The following is a 22,602-nucleotide window of genomic DNA, read 5'->3' as shown; positions in this document are numbered from 1 at the left end:
ACCATTTTAATGTAAATTCTTTTAGCATGTCAAGTGATATTTTATTGTCATCCTAACCAGAGCCTTCCTAACTTTCTGCAGATGGCAGGAATACATTTATGTACTTAGTTAGAGATAATTTTGTTTTTAATGTGTTAGATACAGACAGGGAACTGTTTGTACATTTAAGTTTTAATGTGATGCTTGCATTTTGTGTCTATCATTTAGTCCTGTCCCCTGCTTAGAATGTGAGAGAATAGAGAGATAAAAAATATGCATCTTGCATTATTTCAGAAGCCTCAATTGGGCCCTCTGCTTTTCCCCTATTAAAATTTTGCACGGAATTTATGCATGTCCAACTTGAAGTAGAATGTGTAGCCTGCTTGCATAAATGTTGCATTAAAAGTCTCACTTGTTTCTGAAGTTGCAATAAAAGTACCTTGCAGACATAGCTAATGAGTCAGGTTCATTTCCTTGTAAGAGAATTATGCAGAGAGTGTATCTTTTTGTGTATAATTACGTAATCCTGAGTATTTTAGATTCATGTGCATGAATAGAATTTCCCATGAATTAAAATGAAGCTTAGTTTTGTTAATCTAACAAAGCTAAAATTCTGTATTGCTTGTTCTTTTTGTCCTTCAGTTGCTCTCTTTAAGCATATATTAACTAATATATGTTAGTCATTTTAACTAACATATATTGGCCTGTTGCTGACAAGTGAGGAGCATGGCCTAACATAAGGTTTTCCTGCAGCAGACACTCAGCTCTATCTATTTTAAGGGTGGTAACAGCTAAGGATACACAGCTGCTTAGTTGTAGAGAATAATTATTTTGACAACCTAATCTTAATTTAGAAGAAGATGCATAGATATTGGTGTAACCATCTTGCCTGACCACACAGCTAGTTTATCATATCTTTAGGATTCCCTTCAGGATTGTCTTAAAATTGAAATAAGCAAAAAAACCCAGAAAGCTCCACTCTAACAAAAACTCTTTGAGGCTATGGCTTGGGTTTTTTAAAGTGTTTTTTATTGTTCCAGTAATAGTGAATCTATGATCATATATTTTCCAGTAAAATAACCCTCATACTGGCCTGTTGGTGTTAAAATATGATGGTGCTATGAACTTTTTGCTAGAGACTGCTCAGGACAGCTGACCTGTCTCAGCATCATACTTTGACCAATAACTCTCATCCTTTCTCTCACCTTTTCTAAAACATAATTTAATGTAAACTGAGTATATATTTTTTTTTTTCAATGAAACTGCAGCAGTGTTCTCTTCACCCTTTCTTGTAAACTTCCTTTCATGCATGGAGTTCTGTTTTACTAAAGCCTGATGGACTCTCTCACCCTTGGTTTCACTGACATTTCTCTAGCCATCTAATGATAACTTGTACTGAGTTTTCAAGCCTGTTGTATGCATATACCCAGTAGTCAAAGCGTTAGTTGTTCCTTGAGACCACAATTCACCTGGCATTGAAGTTAATGGTGGTTTTTGTACAATATTGATTGAGAGGTGGATTCAGCCCCAAACCAATATTGTAAGTTGCCTTTTGAGAGAAAATGTTAAAAGTAGTGATATTTTTTGTAAAATTGACTGCAGGACTTGCAAAACATTTCATTTGGAGGTGTAAAAAAAGAAAAAGAGCTGAGCAAAATGACCATCAATTACATGTTTACTGACTTAACAGATTTGCCATAGCTGCAAGTGTTCAGAAAATACCAGCCTTACTGAGGTATTGCCACAGAGGTTTGTTAGCCATCTTACTGTATCTTCTTGCATGTTTCAGATGAATCTCTGTAGCTCATACTTACTACTGAGACGTGCAGTGGTAGCTTGCTTACGTCAGCTTGTGCAAAGAGAAGCTGCTGAAGTATCAGAATATGCTGTTGCACTAGTGAAGGAAAGCAAAGAAGATTTTACTCCAGGTAATGTATTGAAATTTTGAGATCAAAGAGCTCAACATATTTACAGTGAATTTTAAACACACTTTGCTATGAGTGTGAAAATTTGCTACACTCTTGAAATCTTAAACTCAAAACATTTTCTACCTCATTTGTCTGTATGATATTGATAAAAATGATATTTGTCTGTATGAAATTATGATAAAATATGGAAATGCAAGGGGAGTTCCAGGGAAGTCTAAGCCTATCTAGCCAGTAGCTGTTGTATTAACTTTCTTCTAAAAGTGATCACTAGTTCATCCTCATGTGCCTTTCTGTGAGTGGTGTTAAAAATTTATTTCACTTCAGCTTTCACTTCAAGCTTATTTGGAAATTTTCAGAAAATATAGACTACAGTCATTTTTAAAAACTGCTGATATTTAAAATTTGTAATATTGGCCAAATAAAAATTGGTCGTATTAATTTAACAAATTATTTCAATGTGTTTGATTTTGTGCTTTTTTGGATAATAGTTTTAACTTCCATTTCAAGTTAAAACATTGTTTTAGAATTACCTTATGAAGTAAGGTAAGTGAAATATTTTTTTTCAAGAGCTAGATGCTGTGGTAATGGTAATGCTGTGAAATTCAGAGTAGGATTCTTATTTTTTGCTGGGATAGCTTTCTTCCTGTTGTTACTATGTTTTTGTAAAAGCTCAACATTTGTTTTGTGTTCATGTGTTAGCTCTAGTGTTACAGTGAAAAATATAATTGTTTCAAAAACATTTCAGGGCTAGTAAGTACTTGTTCACAAGATACCCTGTGTGCAACCTTCCGTGGGGTTTCTGTTGTCATTTTAATGCAGTTTTGTGATGTACAGTGCTCAGCTCACAGACTTTGTTCTTAGCAGATGTGAACATCAGAGAAATAGGCCTGGAGGGGGCATTGCTGGGCTTGCTGGACAAAGAATTGGATCCAAGATTGTGCCAAGATATCAAAGAGACTCTGACTCATATGCTTACTTCAATGGCAGTTGAGAAGCTCTCATTTTGGCTGAAGCTTTGTAAAGATGTTCTTGCTGCTTCTGCTGGTAAGTCTTAATACACTGTAGTTGAGAACACAATCAAAATAAGGCCTGCAGGAGTGTACTGTGTCACTAAGGGAAAGTGTTCAAGTTTCTTGAATGTTTGCCATTTATGAAGTGTATAATTGTCGTTCATATTGAAAGATTGGATCCTTTAACTTAGTTCCTTCAGAGGAATATGCCTTTCTCTCTGATTGCCCTTTCCTCATTGAACAAATTCTTGTAAGCATTTTAGGATGTGTTGCCTGTTCATATTCTTGTTGCTTTATACTCCTAATGTTACTTCATTTCCATATGGAAATACAGAATAGGTTTGAGCTCATGAGTCCTGTGCAATTACCTGCAAGAAAAGTATTCTGATCAATTCTTCTATTAGTAATAGAACAGATGCAAGCCTATTATATCATAATGGAACTCTTGAGCACACAAAATCAATTACTGTGCTGAATTTTGGCGGGGATGAAGGAAATTATTTTACCTGCAGTGCAGGAGGAAAACTTCTTGCATTTAGATTTTTTGATTTGGAACTGTACTAGCTTCTAATGCATCTCACTTATTTTAAAAGGTTTCTTTTCTTTTGCTTCTTTCTCTGCAGCTCTTAATTTACTTTCGTGGTATTGATCTTGTCTTCCAGCAAGTAATATCAACCAAACATTGACAGTTTCATTTTATTTGAATTCTGGCATTTACTTTTAAGATACCAAGATTGAAGGGAGTCACCATGAATTTGAGGCTAGAGATAGACTTTGAAGATATTTCTTTCTGTAGGTTTCAGTTACAGTAAGAAAGAATATTATGTTTGGTTTTTTCCCCTCTGTGTCCTAAATACAGATTTCAATACAGTAGCATCAATAGATACCACTCAAGAAGAGGAAACTGCTAAAGGGGATGATGCATCTGTATTAACATCTGACAGTGATGACAGGTTCCATCCTTTCCGAAATCCACGATGGTCCACCAGAGTTTTTGCTGCAGAGTGTGTTTGTAAAATTATAAGCCAGTGTGAAAATGCAGGTAGTGCACATTTTGACATAACTTTGGCTCAGGAAAGAAAACAACGTGATTCAAGAGGTATGTGTTAAGTGCTGCAAGAATTTCATAGAAGGCAAAGTATGCTTAAAATAAGTATTAGCTCTTTGTATTTTAATGGAATTCATCATAAATTTTTTGTTTGTGATCAATGAAGCCTCTAATTACTCTGATTGGAAGCCTATATTCTTTAAGGTATAGAGAAATTTTTATTTGCGTTTTTATTTGCAAAAGAATGGCATCTTACACTCAGTTTCCTGGTTATAGTACCATGTTGTATGCGTAGGAAGGCGTTGTTTCTGTATAAGCACTGGCAGTCACAAGTGATAGCTGCCACCAGCCTACATCATCACAGGTTGGTGTCTGGGAGTATGACTTAAAAAAAAATGCCACTTTTTTTCTTTCTATAATTTGCATAATCACCAGTAGAAATACAGTGCCATTTTTTACTACCTCTCTGTGTTTATCTGGAGGTGTTTTCCTCAACATTCATTTTTAGAAAATCTGTCTCATACATAAGGATATTTATACTTTATTCTAAGTACTTTCTTTCTACATTTAAATGGAAAGCAGACTAGATCAGCTAACATAAGGTAGCCAAGAAGAATTGATCTATGTCTTAGCTGCCTGAAGTGAATCCTTGATATGTATTAAGGTAAAATGTAAAATAGACATTTTGAAAACATTTGGAACAGTCTTATAAAACACATTATGTCTGAATTTAAATGTAATAAAACTCTTTTCTTTTTTTAATTTCTGTTTTCAGATGACTTTTTGGTATTGCACTTAGCTGACTTGGTCCGTATGGCTTTTATGGCTGCCACAGATCACAGTGATCAGCTTCGTCTTGCTGGGCTTCAAATGTTGCAAATTATTGTACGGAAGTTTGCGGCTGTTCCAGAACCAGAGTTTCCAGGTCATGTAATCCTGGAGCAATATCAAGCCAATGTAAGCACCACTGATAATACCTTAGAGAAATTTAGAGTTACAGTTAATTACTAAAAGAAACTTGCATTTGCAGCATGTAGGTACAGAGCTAGGTTTCAGTTATTTTGTTACTGATGTATTGTTAATTTATTCAGACTTAACTTCCTTAGAAATCACCTCTTCAGTTGGCATATAATTTTTTAGCTCAAGTTTTTCAAGTTTCAGCATTTTTCCATCTTGAATACAACAAAACCAAAATAGATCATTGGTAGGGTTTTTTTGGAAAGCATTGGTTTCAGAGTGTGAAACTATTGCAAGAAGTATTAGGAATAACTATAAATTTAAACTCTGCTTAGAAATAAGTAGCCATTGCACTGCAGCCATCACACTTGGAGATCTTGGCCAATAAACGAGCCAGAGAAGTATGGATTGTATTCATAAGGTCCATTTCCATTAAGTCTTGGTTTAGATTAAGAGAAAAGATATCCTGGTCATTTAGCATTCCAGACCATACCTGTGTTAAATATGACAGCTGTGTTAAGCCTCATATAGCTTCAATTTCTAGCAGGCACTGAATAGGTCAGATCACTTTCTCTCATAGAATTGGAGAGACACTGAAGACATCCTGACCTACTTTGATCTTGTTTTTGCCATTATAATTCTATTTTTTTGGCACTCCTTTGTGGGAAGGAAGTGCCTTGGTCTAGTCTGAAGCTATCAAGGGAAAAAATAAACTATCTGTCCTTGCTGTCCAAAACCATCAAGCAGGTCACAAGTAAAGCTAATAATTTTCCTTTTAAGCTTCAGTATCTTTAAAGTGTTTTGCTAATACTGTGCATAGATCTCATCAGCTGTTTAATATATGTTTAAGAAATGTGAAACTGTTAAAAATCAAGTCTACATTGTCTGATTTTTTTCCCTTAAAAATACCATAATAATCCAGAAAAAGATGGATATAAATTTTCTGGACTTAAGTAATATCTTTCTAAAATCTTGTTCAGAAGTTCCAGAAATGAAGTCTCAGCTTTAGAGGGTCTTTAAAAAATTGTCATTAATTGCCATTAAAAACAAATCCACTTATTTCACTTTCTCTTCAGGATGAAAGTGTAGTACATCAAACTTAAATATGGGTTTTCAAATACATGCTAAAGCAGCTAGGGAATTAATCTTTTATTAGCCTTTAGTGAAGTGGTTTTCAGCAGTGAGAGTAGGTAAAACCTCTGCAGCCCGGTAACTTCATGTTTGTGTATTCTTTATTAAGTAAATGGTGTTTGTGCTCTCCCTTTTTTTCACTTTCTAAAGCTGACCAGCTTCAGTTGGTTGTTTTCTTCAGTCTGTATTCTTTCTGAGTAAGGAAATGTCACTCACTACTTGTCTTGCAAGTCTTTCATGGTTCAGAGCATTGCTTTTTCTTTTGTGGGCTCCTCATCAAGTCAAGGAAGGAAGACATTACTGTTTGTGTTTTAGACAGTGCAAAAAATAGAGTCAACCTTGAAGACCCCTCTCAAAGAGAAAGATGTCTTCAGTGTAAGCAAAACAATAAAAGTTGACTGAAACGGTTTCTTTGCTCTTTAATCTCACTGAATCAGTCTGTGAAAAAATGACAAAGGAACTATGCTTTATAAAGGAAAACTGTGACAGTCCAGTTATGAAAAATAAGCCTTTAGTTGATTGTTCACTACGTATTAAATATTATAAAATTATAACTTCTCTTTAGGTTGGAGCAGCACTTAGGCCTGCCTTTGCTCCTGAAACTCCTCCTGATGTCACAGCCAAAGCATGTCAGGCAAGTGTTGAAAGTCAGAAGTCTCTTAGGTAATAGACCCTCTGAAATTTTTTTTTTTTGCTTGATACGCAACACAAGAAAAAGGAAATAAGTCCTCTAACTTTAAATCCTCCATTCACAAAAATAATGTCACTTATGTTATCTCTGTGTTGTGGCAACTCAAAGACTTTTGTCACTTTAAAGTCTTTTGAGAAACTTTATTGCAGTTGATATTTTGGCTATTATTTGTGACAACCCACTGATGTTTTGGTTTTCACTACTTAAGTGTACTAAACTGGGATGTCATTTAACATTTGTTACTGTCTGAGAATAACTGTATCTTGGTAGAAATTAAATCTGGCTTTCATAATTTTACAGATGGAAAAAAGATTATTTAGTGGTGTTTTTATCTTGTTCCTCATTGTTTCTGTTTCTCAACACTAGGTGTGCAGTGCCTGGATAGCAAGTGGTGTAGTAAGTGATCTGAATGACCTTCGAAGGGTTCACCAGTTGCTTGTGTCCTCTTTGCTCAAAGTGCAGGCTGGGAAAGAAGCACAAAATCAGCAATATAATGAAAGCACCTCAACTATGGAAGTACTAGCTGTCCTTAAGGCTTGGGCAGAGGTTAGTGTAACAGCTCTGTTACTAGATAGTATACTACTGTTGTGGAGGTGAGTTAGAACCTTTCAGACAGAATTTTCAGGAATTTCTGATATGCTTCTTTAAATAGAAGCTGCTGACCCTTTGCTTTGCTTTGCTACCTCTAAAAGTAAAACTATTTTACTATACATTAAGAGCAATGTATTGTACTTAAAAATATAAATTCCTTAATATATTTGAATAGTTCAATATTAATTTGAAATTGTGTGTTATAAATGGTTATGGTGATGATCCACTCAATGTACTATTTTAAATAGGTGTCATTTTTCTCATTGCCTATTGGCCTTCCATATCTTGGAATTAGATCTTTTAAATTAATATTGTCAGTTCACTACTGCTTTAGTTAAATTAAAGTCAGCTCATGTGAACACTTGTTTTAATATGTGTAAATGCCAGGTTAAATATTTAAAAGTCAAAAATGTGAACCATGTTCACCACCTCCAAAAAATGTACATTAGAATGTAGTGATAATGCCCTTGGATGCTAATGGTTGTTAACCAGCTAAAGTTGAACATGTTATGAAGATGGGTATTTCAGTGTATAATCAGAAAGGTACTTTGGAGGAGAAAGTAGGGAATAGATAGTTTTTATGTAAACATTTTTAGAAAATTATACCAATGTTTCATGTGCATATTTGAGAACAGATACTGACAAAATAGCAAAGACCTTGGAGACAAGCTAGCAGGTGGGAATAAAAATCTTGAAAATATGCTTACATTGAGAGATTTAAATAGATTGGTCTATTTAATCTATTCAGAAAAAGATCAAGTACTGTGATCATTATAATAATTACATAAGGGAAGGTTTTAATAGCATATAGTAATCTTTCACTGATCAGAAGCCAGGACAAAATTCGGACTAGATGTGAGGCTCACCTGTCAAAAGTGAAGATCTGTAAATTGTTCCAGCCTATAATTAAGATCACTAGAATTCTTCAAAGGAAACTCTGTAGAGCTTCCTTTAAGCTTTTATGACTGTAATTTACAAATATTTCACTTAAGCCCTAGGCAGTTCCTTCTCCATTAGAATCTTACCTATTTCTTGTTTACAGAAATTGAAAGAATTCCCCCATCCTGTTGCTGCAGGAAGGTGTGAGACAAGGGCTTGGTGTATGTTTAGTTGCTGGTCTGGGACAACCCACTGCAACTAGTAAACATGAAAAAGATGTAGAAATCCTAATTGTAGGAGACTAGTATTCAACAAAGCTCACTGAGATACATTGAATCTAAATGTGCCCTTTATAGTTGAGAAGAGCTTCCCTCCAGGGGCATTTTGAAGAGACTACAGAGAGCTGTTTGTCTGAAACATTCTCAGTTCTACTTTTTTGATAACCAGAGAGGTACCTAGGAAAATTAACTGAAATTAACCTATAGATGGTAACATGCAAAGTATGCAAGAGTGTACTCTTCATTCTTTACTGCTAACATGAAGTAACACATAATTTTGAGAAGTCAGTTTCAAGTGCCATATAGAACTTCAGTTAAAAAATATTTAGGAATGGGTTTACTGTTGTTTCCGAATCATTATTATCAGTATATTATTTGGTAGTTCTTCAGTCTTGTATCTATAACAGGGTTTGATGGTTGGAAGCAGAAACTGGACAAATAATACATCAATTTTTAAGAGCAGAGTACTTAATTCCAGATAGGAATTTTTGTTGTTTTCCCCTTTTTGGGGATTATTGCATCATGATTATCTGGGGAAAGGATTCAGAACATTTAGAGAATAAGTGCTTGTTCACCCAGGCTTACTGGACTTGAAACAGAAATAGATTCTAGGAAATCTCATGCCTCTTCAACAGGCAGTCATGTTTGTGATAACAGTATTTTTCCAAGTGTTAATATTTGTAACTCTCTATCCAAATATATCAACAGGTTTACATAGTTGCCATTGAAAAGCAGAAAAATCAAAGTGATACACACAAGCATTGTTTAAAAATTACAAACTCCTCTGAAGAAAGCCTCAGAGATGTAACATTTTCAGCCAGTGGTCTTCTGGACTTGGTACAGGCAGATCTTGGAACACTGAGCAGGCTGTGGCTTGCTGCACTTCAGGATTTTGCTCTCTTAACTTTGCCTCCAGAGTATGCATCGCAACTACCTGCTGAAGGTAAAAAGGCAAATGAATTGTATTTTTCCCAATTCCCTTAGCAAACTGACTTGTGTTAAGATTATAGTAGGATTAAATTCTATAGAGAATAAGCCTACTTATGGACCTATTTAAAGATCAGGACTGCCTTTGAGAGCAGAGGTTTCATTGATGTGAAGAGTGGTTTGGTATTCTTATTTGTTGACTATTTTTATGGTTGAAAGAAGAAATAGGTAATCTTTTGCATTCTGTCCAAGTAAATCTAAATCAAATGCCCTGATTGGCCTGAATTTTAACACTGGACATTAAAAAACAAAAGTCATACATAGAACACAATCCCATTTTAAGAATGAGAAAATACAGTAGTTGAAAATAAATTACACCCTTAAAACTAATTTCTTTTCTTGTAGGTGGTACATTTTATACAGCAGAAACAATTGAAAATGCCAGACCTCATTACTACAACTCCTGGGCACTGATACTTTATGCTACAGCTTTATGGCTCACTAGCACAGGTTTCATTGTTGTTGATCCAGATGAAGGAGTTACAAATCTCTCCAGACCTGTTACCCCAACTACCATGTGTCAAGATTCTTCTACCAGGCCCTTGGTGAAATCTCCTGAGGATGTGAATACTGACAGATTTCATCTTATCTTGGGTTAGTGAGTGAGTGCATAGTCTGCCTAGATGCTGTAACTCAAAATGTAGATAAAGCTGTTAGCAAATAAATGATGAATTATTCAAATTTAACTGCATCATTCAGTGTTGCATCTTTTAAACATACACTCAGAAGAATTTTAAGTCCTAGTGGGAAAATTGTAAGGTACTTTCCCAAATGTGGTGCAAAAAACACTGTGAGCTGAACAAGCCCTAAACAAACTCTTATTGCTCTGCTCATAAACATGCAAGTTCAAGGGTGGATTTTACAGTGTTTGTACCAGTACACTTACAGAGTGTATGGATTAGTTTCACTGAAGTACAGTTTTACATCACACAATAGTTTCTAGGTTGGAAAGGACTTGAGGAAATTATTTTGTCCACTTCCTGCTCAAGCAGGGTCACATAAATCAAGCTACCCAGGACCATGTCTGGACAGCTTTTGAATATCTGTGTGGATGGAGACTCAACCTGTGCCAGTGCTCAGTCACCCACACAGAAAATAAGTGTTTCCTCACATTCTTATAAAGCTCTGTTAAGCCTCCACTATGGAGGAGCTAATCGGGTAGTTGAATTCAGTCCCAGTTCTCTTAAGTTTACACAATTAGGCATTCCTGGTTCTATATTTTTCTTGACCTCTCTTTGGTATCCTTCTTTTGTTATCCCTCTTTGGAAAGAGTTTGTATGACTTTATTGCATATGTCTTTTTTTGAATGGTTTTTCTGCAGAGAGACAGATCCCTTTTGAACTAGACTGCTCTTTCAGTTAGAAGTGGGACTTTTGATACAAAAGCTGCTCATTTCCCCTGTTTCCTCTACTGCTCAGTGCATCAGATTTCATGTACTTGACTGTAGGCATCTGGCTTGTATTTTGCTTTTGAATAAAACAGCATTTTAATTTTCATTCCCTACAAAGAATTTAAAACTGCTGTTGCACAGCTGTTGTTTAGTGGACATTGATTGGTTTCCCAAGTCATCACACATTTTGGAATTACAGCTGTACAACTGGAGTGAGAATATGGATTGCAGTTTATACAAAAGTTATCTCAAATATTTTGAGGAGTCCTGAAAGCTGAGAAAAAAGATAGCTCTTATCTGCTCTAGGATTTACAAGCTTAGGCTTCTTGTAAATTACTGCTGGTTATCTAGCTGTGATAGTTAGCATTTTTAGCATTTTTTTTAAATGGGAAGATAATGCCTCAGCCTTAGAGTTTGTGAACTACTATTATGTTCAGCATTTCCTTCTAGAACATAAATCAGAATGATTAGAAAAATATTCTGCTATTATTATATTCTGCTACTCATTATGAATTGTCACGTCTGTTTATTAGATCCCGTGTTTTATTCAGAAATTTCTGGGGTTGTATTTATGTTAGTAGCCAGTTATAATTCAGTCTTATACTGTCTAGAATGTGAAGTTTCTTTCATTGTTTTGATGGAAATAGAGGTCTTGCCCCAAGATATTTGCAATAGATGAATTCACTTAAAATGCTACTTCTGTGGTTGCTCAACCTTCTGTGAGGTTACTTAGTAGTGGAAAAAGTACTTCTTAAAATTTCAAGTACACATGGAGGTTTTTTTCTGATACTTGCAGGAATTAGTGTGGAGTTCCTGTGCTCTCCTCGATCAGATGCAGCAATGGAGAACATTATTGCCTGCTTACGTGCCCTGCAGGCTCTCTTCGATGTTCCATGGCCAAGGTCTAAAATAGGTGGTGATCAGGTAATGCAGAACGACCAAATGCCTCCCAGAATTAAGGCATAGTTTTAGTCTGAACAGTATCTTTACAATCTTATATATTTTCAGGAATCTTCAGCATATAAGTAGTAGGTAAATTATATGCTTTACCCAAGTCCAAAGCTGTAGATGGAGGAGATAAAAAAGAACACAACGTGGAACCTGTAAGATGAGGGGCAGAGAATTTGAGGGCATTTCGTCAGGAAGGAGAAATTAGATGAGTAGGATGAGAGCCAGGTAAAGGCAAAATTCTTGAAAAGAGAGTTCTCTTACTCTCTCTCTGTCAAGGCATAGTCGAATTAATTCTGTTGTAAAAATCAAAGTTGGTAAAAGAAAATTGGACAAAAGCAGTGATACTGAAAAAAAGAAAAAAGGCAAAACAAAAAAACCCAAACAAACAATACCACAGCAGTCATCCTGAAAAGAAGTAGAAATCTGAAATTATTTATTTTTTTCTTTAAGTTAAGATTTATACCATCCCATGTGCTATGCAATTGTCTAACCCAGTGAAAATGATAAAACCTGTGGACATGGCTAAATTCTGCTGATTGTTGATGCTCTGTCCAAGGAAATGCATATAGTATAGGAGGTATACAGTGTAGTGTCCCCACCTTCAAGAGTTAAGATGCCAGAAGATAAAGATTACTTTGGCTTTTTTAGTTAAGTGCCGTATATCTTAAATAACTGTGATAACTGTTTTGTTGGGAGAATTGATAGGGACTGCTGTTCTTGGGAGCTAGGTGCTGTATGGTGAAGAAAATGCCAATTCCTATGATTGCATCAATTACATTGTATTCCTTAGTGAGATCAATCAGATTAATACTGTTGGCTTTAACAAGTATCAACAAGTTCTTAAAACTCCTGCATTAAAATGAAAATATATTAGATGTTTTTCTTACTATAGGAGTTGGGTGTAGAGCTGCTGAATGTTTTGCATCGACTGATACTGACCAGAGAGTCACCTGATATTCAGCTTGCTGCCCTTGAAGTGGTTCGCTTGATTCTGTTTGCAGCTCAGGAACACGTGAAGGAAAAGCGGAGAAGTGCAGAAGGTACAGTACTGTATGAGATGTTTGAATAGCTGTTATCAGGGTTAAAACAATTCTTTCTTGGAAAACTGAATTCCAAGATGTGTCTTACTTGAAGTGTTTCACAGTTGGATTATAATTCTAGTTTACTTAAGACAGTCCACGTTCCTGACATGAGAAATTCAGGTGATAGGATAGATAGCAGGTGGTTTAGGTGTTGAACAGAGGGCAGATAGTAAGGAGAAAAACTGCAGCTGGGTGGTGTCAGGAGTCCTAGTGAAATCTGAGGTCAGCTGCAATTGAGCAATGGACAGACTCAGCACACACAGCTGTTACAAGCCAGGTTCCAATAGTTATTCTGATTCTAACTTACTAAAATTCATTTTCTAAAAGGAAAAAACTAGGAGAAGAACCAGAATGCTTGTATCAGTGACACCATATTGGCTTGGTACCTCAGGATCTTGTATGTCAAAGTCTATTGTGCACCTTTTTGCCTTTTGGCAGTCACTGCATAGTTTGCTTATTTAGAGGGATGGGTGTTTGCTAATACAATTTTGGATACATACCCATGCGTGTATATATTTGTCAGGATTATGATTTGGTGCTGAAACAGTCTTAAGAAGTAAACCTTTTGGAAACAAGTCACAGCCTGCAGACTTCTGCCATATTTCTTGTTTTTCTTTCAGTTGATGATGGTGCTGCAGAAAAGGAAACATTACCAGAATTTGGAGAGGGCAAAGACACAGGGGGTCTGGTGCCTGGGAAATCATTAGTCTTTGCAACACTGGAGCTGTGTGTTTGTATTCTTGTCAGACAGCTTCCCCAGCTCAACCCTAAATTAACTTATAGCCCTGCAGTTCCACCTGGAAAACATCTGTTACTGTCAGAAGATGGAAGTAGATTGGTAGCAGCAGCATTAGTTATTCTCTCTGATGTTCCTGCAGTCTGCTCTCCTGAAGGTATGCTATTTCATCACAAGAAAAGATAAATGAAAGAATATTAGGCCCTTCTCTCCCTTTGTTATTGCCTAATTTTCTTAGCTAGCTAAGTCTGGCAGCAAGTTTTGTTGATTTGCTTGTGACAATTTCCTTTTCTAATTATTTTTGGACTGTCAAATTGCAAAACAAGTTACAAAACTGAAGCAATTAAATGAGTAGTTTGTCTTTTCCTCCCACCCTCTAGCACTGCAATTAATAGATTCATTTTGTACTGGAAAGTATACAACAGCTAAATGATTATATGCTACTTAAATGGTCTATTCTGGAATTCATAATGCTGACATAGATTAAATTTAAAAGGGAAATGTGTGATGTTACATTTCCATCATTTGAACATTAACAAATGGCTGCAAGGACTTATGGTTGAATTCTCAGATTAGTTGACTTTTATCCATGATTCATTTTGGATTCTCTCTAAACTTCAGGATGTTCCCCACCACCAAGCCTCAATATCATATTCATACATATAATCTTTCAGTACTGTTACAGCCACACATACAAACCATTTCTGCCCTATGCCTCTCTTCCCACTTTAAGTATTGTTGTTACACCCTATGCAAATTTTTGGCATTTACCACACTTGAAAATTTCTCCTTTTTTTAAAAAAAATTGTTCTCTGTTAAATGATTCTTCTGTGGGGAATGACACTCCAAATGAAATAGCTGGCAGCCCTTGCAATCCTTGTATGTTTTCTCATTTCTATCTGCAGCCCAAAGTGAAAGGAAATAAATATAGCATCACTTACATCTGAGGACTATTTTGTATGAAAAATAATCTGTGATTTTTTTTTTTCTCACTGTAGTTGTTTTTGTCTTTAGCTGTCCATGTCATTCTACAAACAAACAGCTTGCAGGATCAGACTACAGGGAATATTTGCACTAGAGAAGTTAAGCATTTTGTTCAGGTGACTAAAAAGAGGAGCTTAAGCTTGCTTATACAGTCAGTTGAATAAGGAAGCAACTCTAGAAGTCGGCTCACATTATCAAAGAGATGAGAGTTCCTCTGTGGAATTGCATCATTTTTTTCCCCTTTATTCGGTAACTGAAGTTACAGTCCTGTGACTGTTGTGTCTCTTACTTCAGGCACCTGTCACGATATGTTTACATAAAAAAATTTGCAAGTAAATTATATTCATGACCTATATTTCCTACTGAATTTCAACAGTAAATTTTCATAGACTTGGCTGTTCAAAAATAGATGTCCTCAGCTTCAGAAAATACTTACGCATAAGTCAGAGACCCTCGTTACTCAACAGGTCTCTCATAAATATCAGTGTATTAAAATCTTAAATAAAGCATTTTGCTGTTTAGGGAACGAGATAAACATGTTAAGCCATCTGCTTACCTCTGTGCTTTGCTGAGTCAAAACTTAGGACAGGAGCAACATATAGGTATCCAGGTTTCTAGATTGCCTCTATGTCACGTTAATCCTGTGAATTTTAAAACATTTTCAGTGGTCTCTTATTATGACTAGCCAACTATTAGATTCTCAGGCATGAAAGTTTCTTTAGTAGCCTATGGAATAATCTGCTTGTCTCCTTAGGTCTTCTGTTTTCAAAGATATTTTTAGAGGCTTCTATTTAAATTCTAGGGGTTTCTATACATATATTTTTTCTGATTCTTATTACTCTTACTAAATTCTTGACTTCAGTGATTTCCTGGAGCAATGGCATCCTTAGCTAACCGCACATCATATGGTAGTATTTCCTCTTGCCAGTTTTGAAATTGCCCTGTTAATTTGCTTCACTGGATTGTCTTAGTGTGCAACATATACTTAGATGCTTATACTTTGTTTTCTACTCTTCCTTCCATTTAGTAGTATATACAAAGAACATACTATGTACCAGTATATATGCAAGTATACTGTATTTGCTAATGTGTACACTTCCATGGCTTCTCTTCCATGAGAACCACCTCCTCAGTGGCACTCAGTTTTCTTACTTTTCTCTGAATAAGGCATAATTCCACACTTCATGTAGTAAAACCATCAAGGAAAAGATATACAATACTTATTTTAAAGGGGAAGAGGTTTAAGTTCATTTAAGCAGTCCAACTCCCTGTTTGCTATTGCAGGTCACATGATATTTCAGATCTTTTCTTCAAATTACCAGTGCCTCTATTAATAGATATGCTTAAAAATAATAAATTATAAATAAAAAAAAAGAATCCATGAAAACTGCCTCTTTTTTTTTTTTTAAATGTAAAAGGTACCTGCATTTTTTTAAATTTCTGTGAAATTAATTTGTATTGTTTTACAGGAAGTGTTTCAGTTCTTCCTACTATTTTGTACCTAATTGTCGGCGTACTTAAAGAAACTGCTGTGAAATTACAAGATGGCCAGTTACCTCTGACAGTTGCTGCATCTCTACAAGCTCTTAAAGGACTCTTGTCTTCTCCAATGGCTCGAGCAGAGAAGAGTCAGAATGCTTGGACTGATCTTCTGCGTAGTGCTTTGTTCACAGTGCTTGATTGTTGGGATCAAGGTAAGCACAAATAGTGGGTTTGTGGTTAAAAACTGAGAAATGTTTGTGTGAAACATTGTTTTATGTAGATTGAATTCATGCACATGTAAAAAAAGACTTCTCTCTTAGTTACAAGAGAATTAGCTGGTTACCAAGTACTGTTGAAACTATAGTGCAGTCTTGTCCCTACAGTCCATAGGAGAAGTCATCTTCTGTATAAGTAGAAGTGTGGATGTTGTGATTTAAGCTCAGCTGGAAATTGAGCGCCACACAACCACTCGCTCATCCCCCGCTCCCTCTTCCCCCCATCCTACTGGAGTGGGGAGAAGAATCAAAGTAAAACTTGTATGTTGAGATAAGAATAGTTCAGTAATTGAAACTAAAGTAAAATAAAGTAATAATGGTAAATGATAGTAACAATGATAAGAAAAAGAGAAAAACAAGTGATGCACTGTACAGTTGCTTACCACCCTCTGACCAATGCTAGACCCTCCTTCCTGATCCCAGATCATCTGCCCTTCCAAGTAACTCCCCCCAGTATATTTACTGGGCATGATGTGTGGACTATCCCTTTGGTCACTTCAGGTCACCCATCCCAGCCATGCTCCCTCCCAGTTTCATTTTCTTATCTTCTTACTGGCACAGCATGAGACTAGGGGAAAAGCCCTTGACTTAGGATAAACACAATTTAACAAAATCCAAAACATCAGTGTGTTATCAGCACCATTCTCATTCTGAATCCAAAACAGCACTGAACAGCTACTGAGAAGAAGTTAGCTGAAACCAGGACAGTGGGTTTGCAGGCTTACTCTTGTGCTGTGTAGTGCCACAGTGTAGTTCCATGGTATGAAGGCATAAACAGGAGCTATGGCTTCAGTGTACAGCTCAGCATAAAAGATAGGTTCTCCACTAAGAGTTAGTGTCTCTAGTGAAGCAAGGGGCATTAAAACAGTAGTGCAAGGAAATAATTTTTTGTCTTGAATCACTTTGCTGTGTGCTGCTGCTTCAGCTTCCTGAGTTTGTAGTATTTTCATTGTTCCTTACGTTTAATCTCTTATGTTGTAATTTGTTGTTGGAACTTTTCTTTACAATGTTGTGTAAAGCTTTTAGCAAAAGAATATGTATTCTAAATAGAAATTCTATAATATTCTCTAATAGATTGTACTCTGTCATACCAGCTCTTCAGAGATATTTATTGTACTTTATACAAAGAAACAATGGAATAGGAGTATGCTATAATTTCCAAATATGCATGTGATCACCCCTGAATTCCCATTTTGGTCTTGGCTTTTATTGCAGTAAAAGTCCGTCTCACTGTATCAGAGGATGTCATGTGTTTGGAAACAGAGATTCCTAAAGAAATGTAGACATTGTTATTTCTATTCCATCTCTTTGTACCACTTAAACTTACAGCATTTTTAATGCAAATCTAATAATTTTATACTTTGTTGATAGTAGATGGCCTTCTCCAAGAACTCGATGAAGTCAGCCTTCTCACTGCTATTACAGTATTTGTTATGTCTACCAGCCCAGAAGTTACTACTGTTGAGTGCCTTCAGAAGCGCTGTATTGAGAAGTTTAAAGCAGCCCTTGACTCAAAAGATCCTCTTGTAAGTACTGGTGAAGTTATTAGAATGTCACTACCATACTGAATGAATATTAGCGTATCTTAGTTGTTTTGCTAGTCCTGTGTGTTGATGGAAGCTAATTCTCTCCTGACTGTATCTGTCGTATTTTAAAATACAGTTTGAATAAGTCAGCAAAAACATGTCCAGCAGTGCATTCCATCATTGTTCTGTATGCATATCTCTACTCCTAATTTTTTTTTACTGTGTAAGACTCAGAGCTTTGTACATTGATAATTACACAATACAGTTGTGTAGTGTTTCAGGCACCTGTCAAATTTTATTTATTCATTTTATCTTCAACACACAGACAGTGTCTTTTGCACAGGAAATCCCTCAGCTGTGAGTCTTTGGGAGCTGGAGCAAGTACCACTACAAAGCCATTACTGTCTCATAAGCATCAGCTCCTGGCCACTGCTGGATGCAGCTTACTGAGCTAGATTAATGCTTTGTTCTGACCTAACATAAATGTTTTCATGTAGTGGCATTAGATTGTAGTGTCACAGTTCATATATTACTGTCCTTCACCTAAAAAATATAATGTATCCGGGAAAAAAAGGCATTTATACAAAAGACTTTTTTAGGGGTTGGAACTACCTCACTTTCAAAGGTCAGCTCTGAAAATAACAGGCATTAGATTTCATATTTTTTAGAATTCACTGTAAGCTGTTTTTCTTGCATCTCCTCTATATTTGTGTATTTGTGTAGTAATAAAAAAAATTAAACAAAGTTTCATTTACTTGAGAAGTAACTGTAAGATAATACTTTTTTATGTATCAGTACATTCCTAATATTGTTGACTTTGGTTTTCACTGTTAGGAACTGAAAATGCAAAATATGACCACAAGGAAGTATTAGCATGCATTTGCAAATTTCATCCAAGTATTTAGGCATCAGAGCTGTTCAGAAATTATGTAGGAACTTGGCAGTTTCAGCCATATTGACTTCTAAAGAGATGCAAGCTACTGCACCATTTAAGGCATTTTAAAATTGTGCCTACAGTTTGACAGGGATATTGCTTATATTTTAAGCACCGCTTCTTCAGTATTACTGCATTTTTGCTTAGAAGAGAGTATATTCAAAATAATACTAATCTTCAAACAAAAATATTATTATTCCTTAACTCAAAAATATTGGAAGATATAAGACTTGATGGAAAGAAACATAATGTGCGATCTGATTTCTATTAATAATTGATTCCAAGTTATAGAGCTCCTATAAAGTTTTATACATGAGCAGCCTACAAACTGATGAGTTTTCAAGTTGAGAGGCACATTTTTCCCCCCTTCCCAAAATTTTTTTTTACAAGCTGTTAGATTTGGAACACCCAGAGATGAATTTTTGAACTGTAACACTTTGTAACTGCAAATTTTGTTTTCCCTTTAGGTACAGTGTAAATGCTACCAGCTGCTGCACTCCATCTTTCAGCATCCAAACAAAACTGTATCATACCCTTATATCCATTCTTTAGCACCATCCATTGTGGGGAAACTGCAGGAAACAGAAAGAGCAAAACCTGAAAATGCTGCTGAACTTCAAGTCATTCAGGAGGGAATAAAGGTGGTTACAGCTCTGACAGCTGCTGCTGAGGAACAGCACCGTAAGTTACTTCCATTTCTTGTACCCAAAGCATTTAAGATGCTCAGAGTTGCCATAAATAACAGACTAAAACCAAAATGACCACCAGGAATTCAGTCCTGAACACTAACTGCCAACAAAATTGCTCATAGGAATGTTGGGGTTTTTACCCTACAGTTCAGCTAACATTTGCAGTTCTACAGTTTGGATTAAATGTTAATTTAGAGAAATACTTCCAGTTAGAATTTGACACTATTTTTAAAAATTGTTTATTGAAATTCTCTTTTCAATGTCTATAGGTGCTCAGTTGGTGGCCTGCTTTCTTCCCATCCTCATTTCCTTTCTTTTGGATGAAAATGCACTGGTTTCTGCTACAATCTCGGCAAAAAATCTCCATGAGTTTGCTTTGCAAACTCTGATGCAGATTGGTCCACAGTACTCATCAGTTTTTAAAAAAATAATGGCCTCCTCTCCAACTATGAAAGCCAGGCTTGAGTCAGCTGTTAAAGGCAATCAAGAAAGCATCAAAGTGAAGACTACTAAACATGCAAAAAATCCTGGGAAAAGTTCAAGCATTCAGCTAAAGACCAATTTTCTTTAAAGCCCCATATTGTCATTTTATGCACTTTGATATCAACAGCAAAAAGTCCCTTTAAATTTCTAATCACAAATGATTGTCATGAGTTGATCTCATGTATTTCAGTTTGTGCTGAAGTATTACAGAAAGTTTTTAAGAGAAAGCAAGTCTCTAGACAACTTTTCTCTTAGCGTGAGACTTCTTAAATATCTCTAAGAACTATGAGTAAATCAGAGGTCATCAGATCTTTATTTTTTTTATTATTTTGGACTAAAATATCAGAAATGCGCATGCCTATATTTAAAAAAAAAGTGAACTTTATCATAGATATATTAAGGAACATCCCACACATAGCCATTAAGGAAAGTTAATTTTTTTAAAAAATCAGTATTCGTCAAAAATTAGTTAATGTAATTGGGTTTTGGATTTAACAGGGACATAAATTTACTTACAGATTGTAATCTATGCTAATTACTAATTTAACACACTGCATCATTCATTAAACAGATTAAATATCCTTGTAAGCCTTACAATAGTTTATTGTTGATCTCAGAAAATTCAACTCAATAAAGGTAATATGGATAGCTTTAATCCTAATGACATCTTGAGCTGGCCAAGGTGTAACAAATGCTGTGAAATACAGCTCTCCAATGCCTTTCTGGGGACTGTGGTTCTTTCCAGAGTGGGACTGTCATGCATATGTGAGGATTGACAGGCTCAGTGCCTTGCTGCTTGACACAGTCTCACTTTTCAGGATGTGTACTTTGATAAGTTTGTGTTAGGGGAGCCAGGCAATAGCTTACATATCCTGTCCAGGACTGGGCAGCAATTTTAACGTACTGTGCCTCAATTCAGACCTCTGCTCTATCTGGATGGATGATCCCTGATCTTTGAATGATCACTGATATATACATTTAACTTAATTTCTGTGTCTCTGCAGTGAGAGATGGAAGTATTTGAAGTCACCTTGTCTTGTGTCTATAAATAGAGTGCAACAAGCTCATAATAAGTATGTAATTAACATTTTTAGCAAGGAACCTATTTTAATATAGAAAAATAACTATCAAAACTGCAATGGCTGTGAAGTATTTTTTAAGTACAATGTATTGACTTCTTTCTTAATACCAGTATTACCTAAACCAAACACTGTCAAACTGAGGATACTATTTCCTTCTTTAATCTAATTGCTTTAAAAGGAAGAAGAAAAAAATATTTACAGAACTGAGAAACACACTGTGACTCAGGAAGAGTGTGATGTACTGTATTTTATTAGAAGTTTTGTATATAAATATAATTGTAAATTGTACAGAATTAACAATTTGACCAAAGTTCTAACAATTCTTTTTTTTAATTCACATAAATAAAGCTAATTTTCTTCATTTAGTATTTGTCTTCGTTCTTTTATCCAATAGCAGAGGAGCTCTAAGGACTTGTGTATTAGAAAGAAATCGTATGCTGCCTCAAGGCAACTAATAATAAATGTTTGGATTGGATGCATCAAGGTCTGTGACTTAACATTGCAGGTCTTCCTCTGTTGTGAGTAGCACAGTGAGTAAGTAAGTAGGACCAGGGAGATTTTTCATGTGTAAATCCCTGTTTTGTGCCAAGTGCTGAAATGTGTGAACTGTGGGAAGGTGGTTGAGATGCCTTCCATCTTTCCCTGGAGAACCGAAGTCCTGTGTTCCACCTCTTCATTGAAGTCAAATCTGTGGTTGCTGGCTGTGTTAAAAGGCACTTATATTAGCTTTGGCAGTTACTCATCTTCATCTCTGTAGTATTTTTTTATCATGATGCTTTACTCGTCCAAGTTTACTGATGGGGTTTTTTATTTTGTTTCCCAAGGCTGCTTCTGGAAAATCATAGATTCTTATGTAAATTAAAACTTATAAATGAAATTCAAATCACATTTGCTATCAAAATGGCCAAGTATATTGCTGAGGAAGTTAATTGTACAAAAGATATTTGTGGCTACTTTTTTTTTGTTTGTTTTTTGTCATGCATAGCAATGTACCAACATTTTTTTTAATGTTGATTAGACAATCTGTTGAAAACCTACTTCGCTCAAAACGTTGTAAGAAGCATAATCAAATTGCAAGAGCACCAAGGAAAGCTGCTAAAAGCCAAAAATTAGTTTAGTGCAGGTTAGTCCTAGATTTCTTAGAATATTTTGTTGCAGTAGCTCACAACTAAGCCACTGAGAAATGCTGTGATTATATGATTTGACATTTCTTGATCAAGTCTTGTGGCCACATGTGGAAAAGTACCGTTTTCAGCATATCTTTGTATTGTGGAAGCAAAAATGATTCCAGTAAAGAGAACTGCTGCTATTTCTTAATGTCAGTTCTAAATTAGGACTAACATGTGAGCTTTGTTTATCCAGATAATTCATTTATTCACATAGTAAAAGTACCTGTGCCCTGAGTTCTGCTTTCTTACATACACATAAAACATTGAGTTGGATCATATGAATGATACTACTAATTTAAAATTTTATAAAAGAATCTTACAGATATTATCCTGTTTCAGT

General features: G+C 35.6%; 1 protein-coding gene across 15 annotated transcripts in view; it reads left to right on the top strand.

Moving 5' to 3' along the window:
* The window catches only part of HEATR5A (HEAT repeat containing 5A), a 66,091-nt gene extending 44,633 nt beyond the window's left edge, over positions 1-21,458 (top strand). For 9 of the 15 annotated variants that reach the window (XM_023929170.2, XM_023929169.2, XM_023929167.2 and 6 more), the window contains 15 exons: positions 1,769-1,907; positions 2,772-2,951; positions 3,777-4,016; positions 4,741-4,922; positions 6,619-6,687; positions 7,111-7,290; positions 9,201-9,435; positions 9,825-10,073; positions 11,666-11,793; positions 12,713-12,860; positions 13,523-13,795; positions 16,092-16,316; positions 17,751-17,905; positions 19,307-19,520; positions 19,798-21,458. In XM_023929170.2, coding sequence (XP_023784938.2) covers positions 1,769-1,907; positions 2,772-2,951; positions 3,777-4,016; positions 4,741-4,922; positions 6,619-6,687; positions 7,111-7,290; positions 9,201-9,435; positions 9,825-10,073; positions 11,666-11,793; positions 12,713-12,860; positions 13,523-13,795; positions 16,092-16,316; positions 17,751-17,905; positions 19,307-19,520; positions 19,798-20,099 — 2,919 coding nt within the window. In that variant the 3' untranslated portion in view covers positions 20,100-21,458. The remainder of the gene's footprint in view (positions 1-1,768; positions 1,908-2,771; positions 2,952-3,776; positions 4,017-4,740; positions 4,923-6,618; positions 6,688-7,110; positions 7,291-9,200; positions 9,436-9,824; positions 10,074-11,665; positions 11,794-12,712; positions 12,861-13,522; positions 13,796-16,091; positions 16,317-17,750; positions 17,906-19,306; positions 19,521-19,797) is intronic. The other 6 variants (XM_086894801.1, XM_086894807.1, XM_086894804.1 and 3 more) reach the window with 1 other exon arrangement.
* Positions 21,459-22,602: the final 1,144 nt, after the last annotated feature.

This window comes from Cyanistes caeruleus, chromosome 6 (genome assembly GCF_971803275.1).
Source record: "Cyanistes caeruleus chromosome 6, bCyaCae1.hap1.1, whole genome shotgun sequence".
In the NCBI taxonomy this organism is placed as follows: Eukaryota; Metazoa; Chordata; class Aves; order Passeriformes; family Paridae; genus Cyanistes; species Cyanistes caeruleus.
The sequence above is the reverse complement of the archived record's forward strand: the minus strand, read 5'-3'. Positions and strand labels throughout refer to the sequence as shown.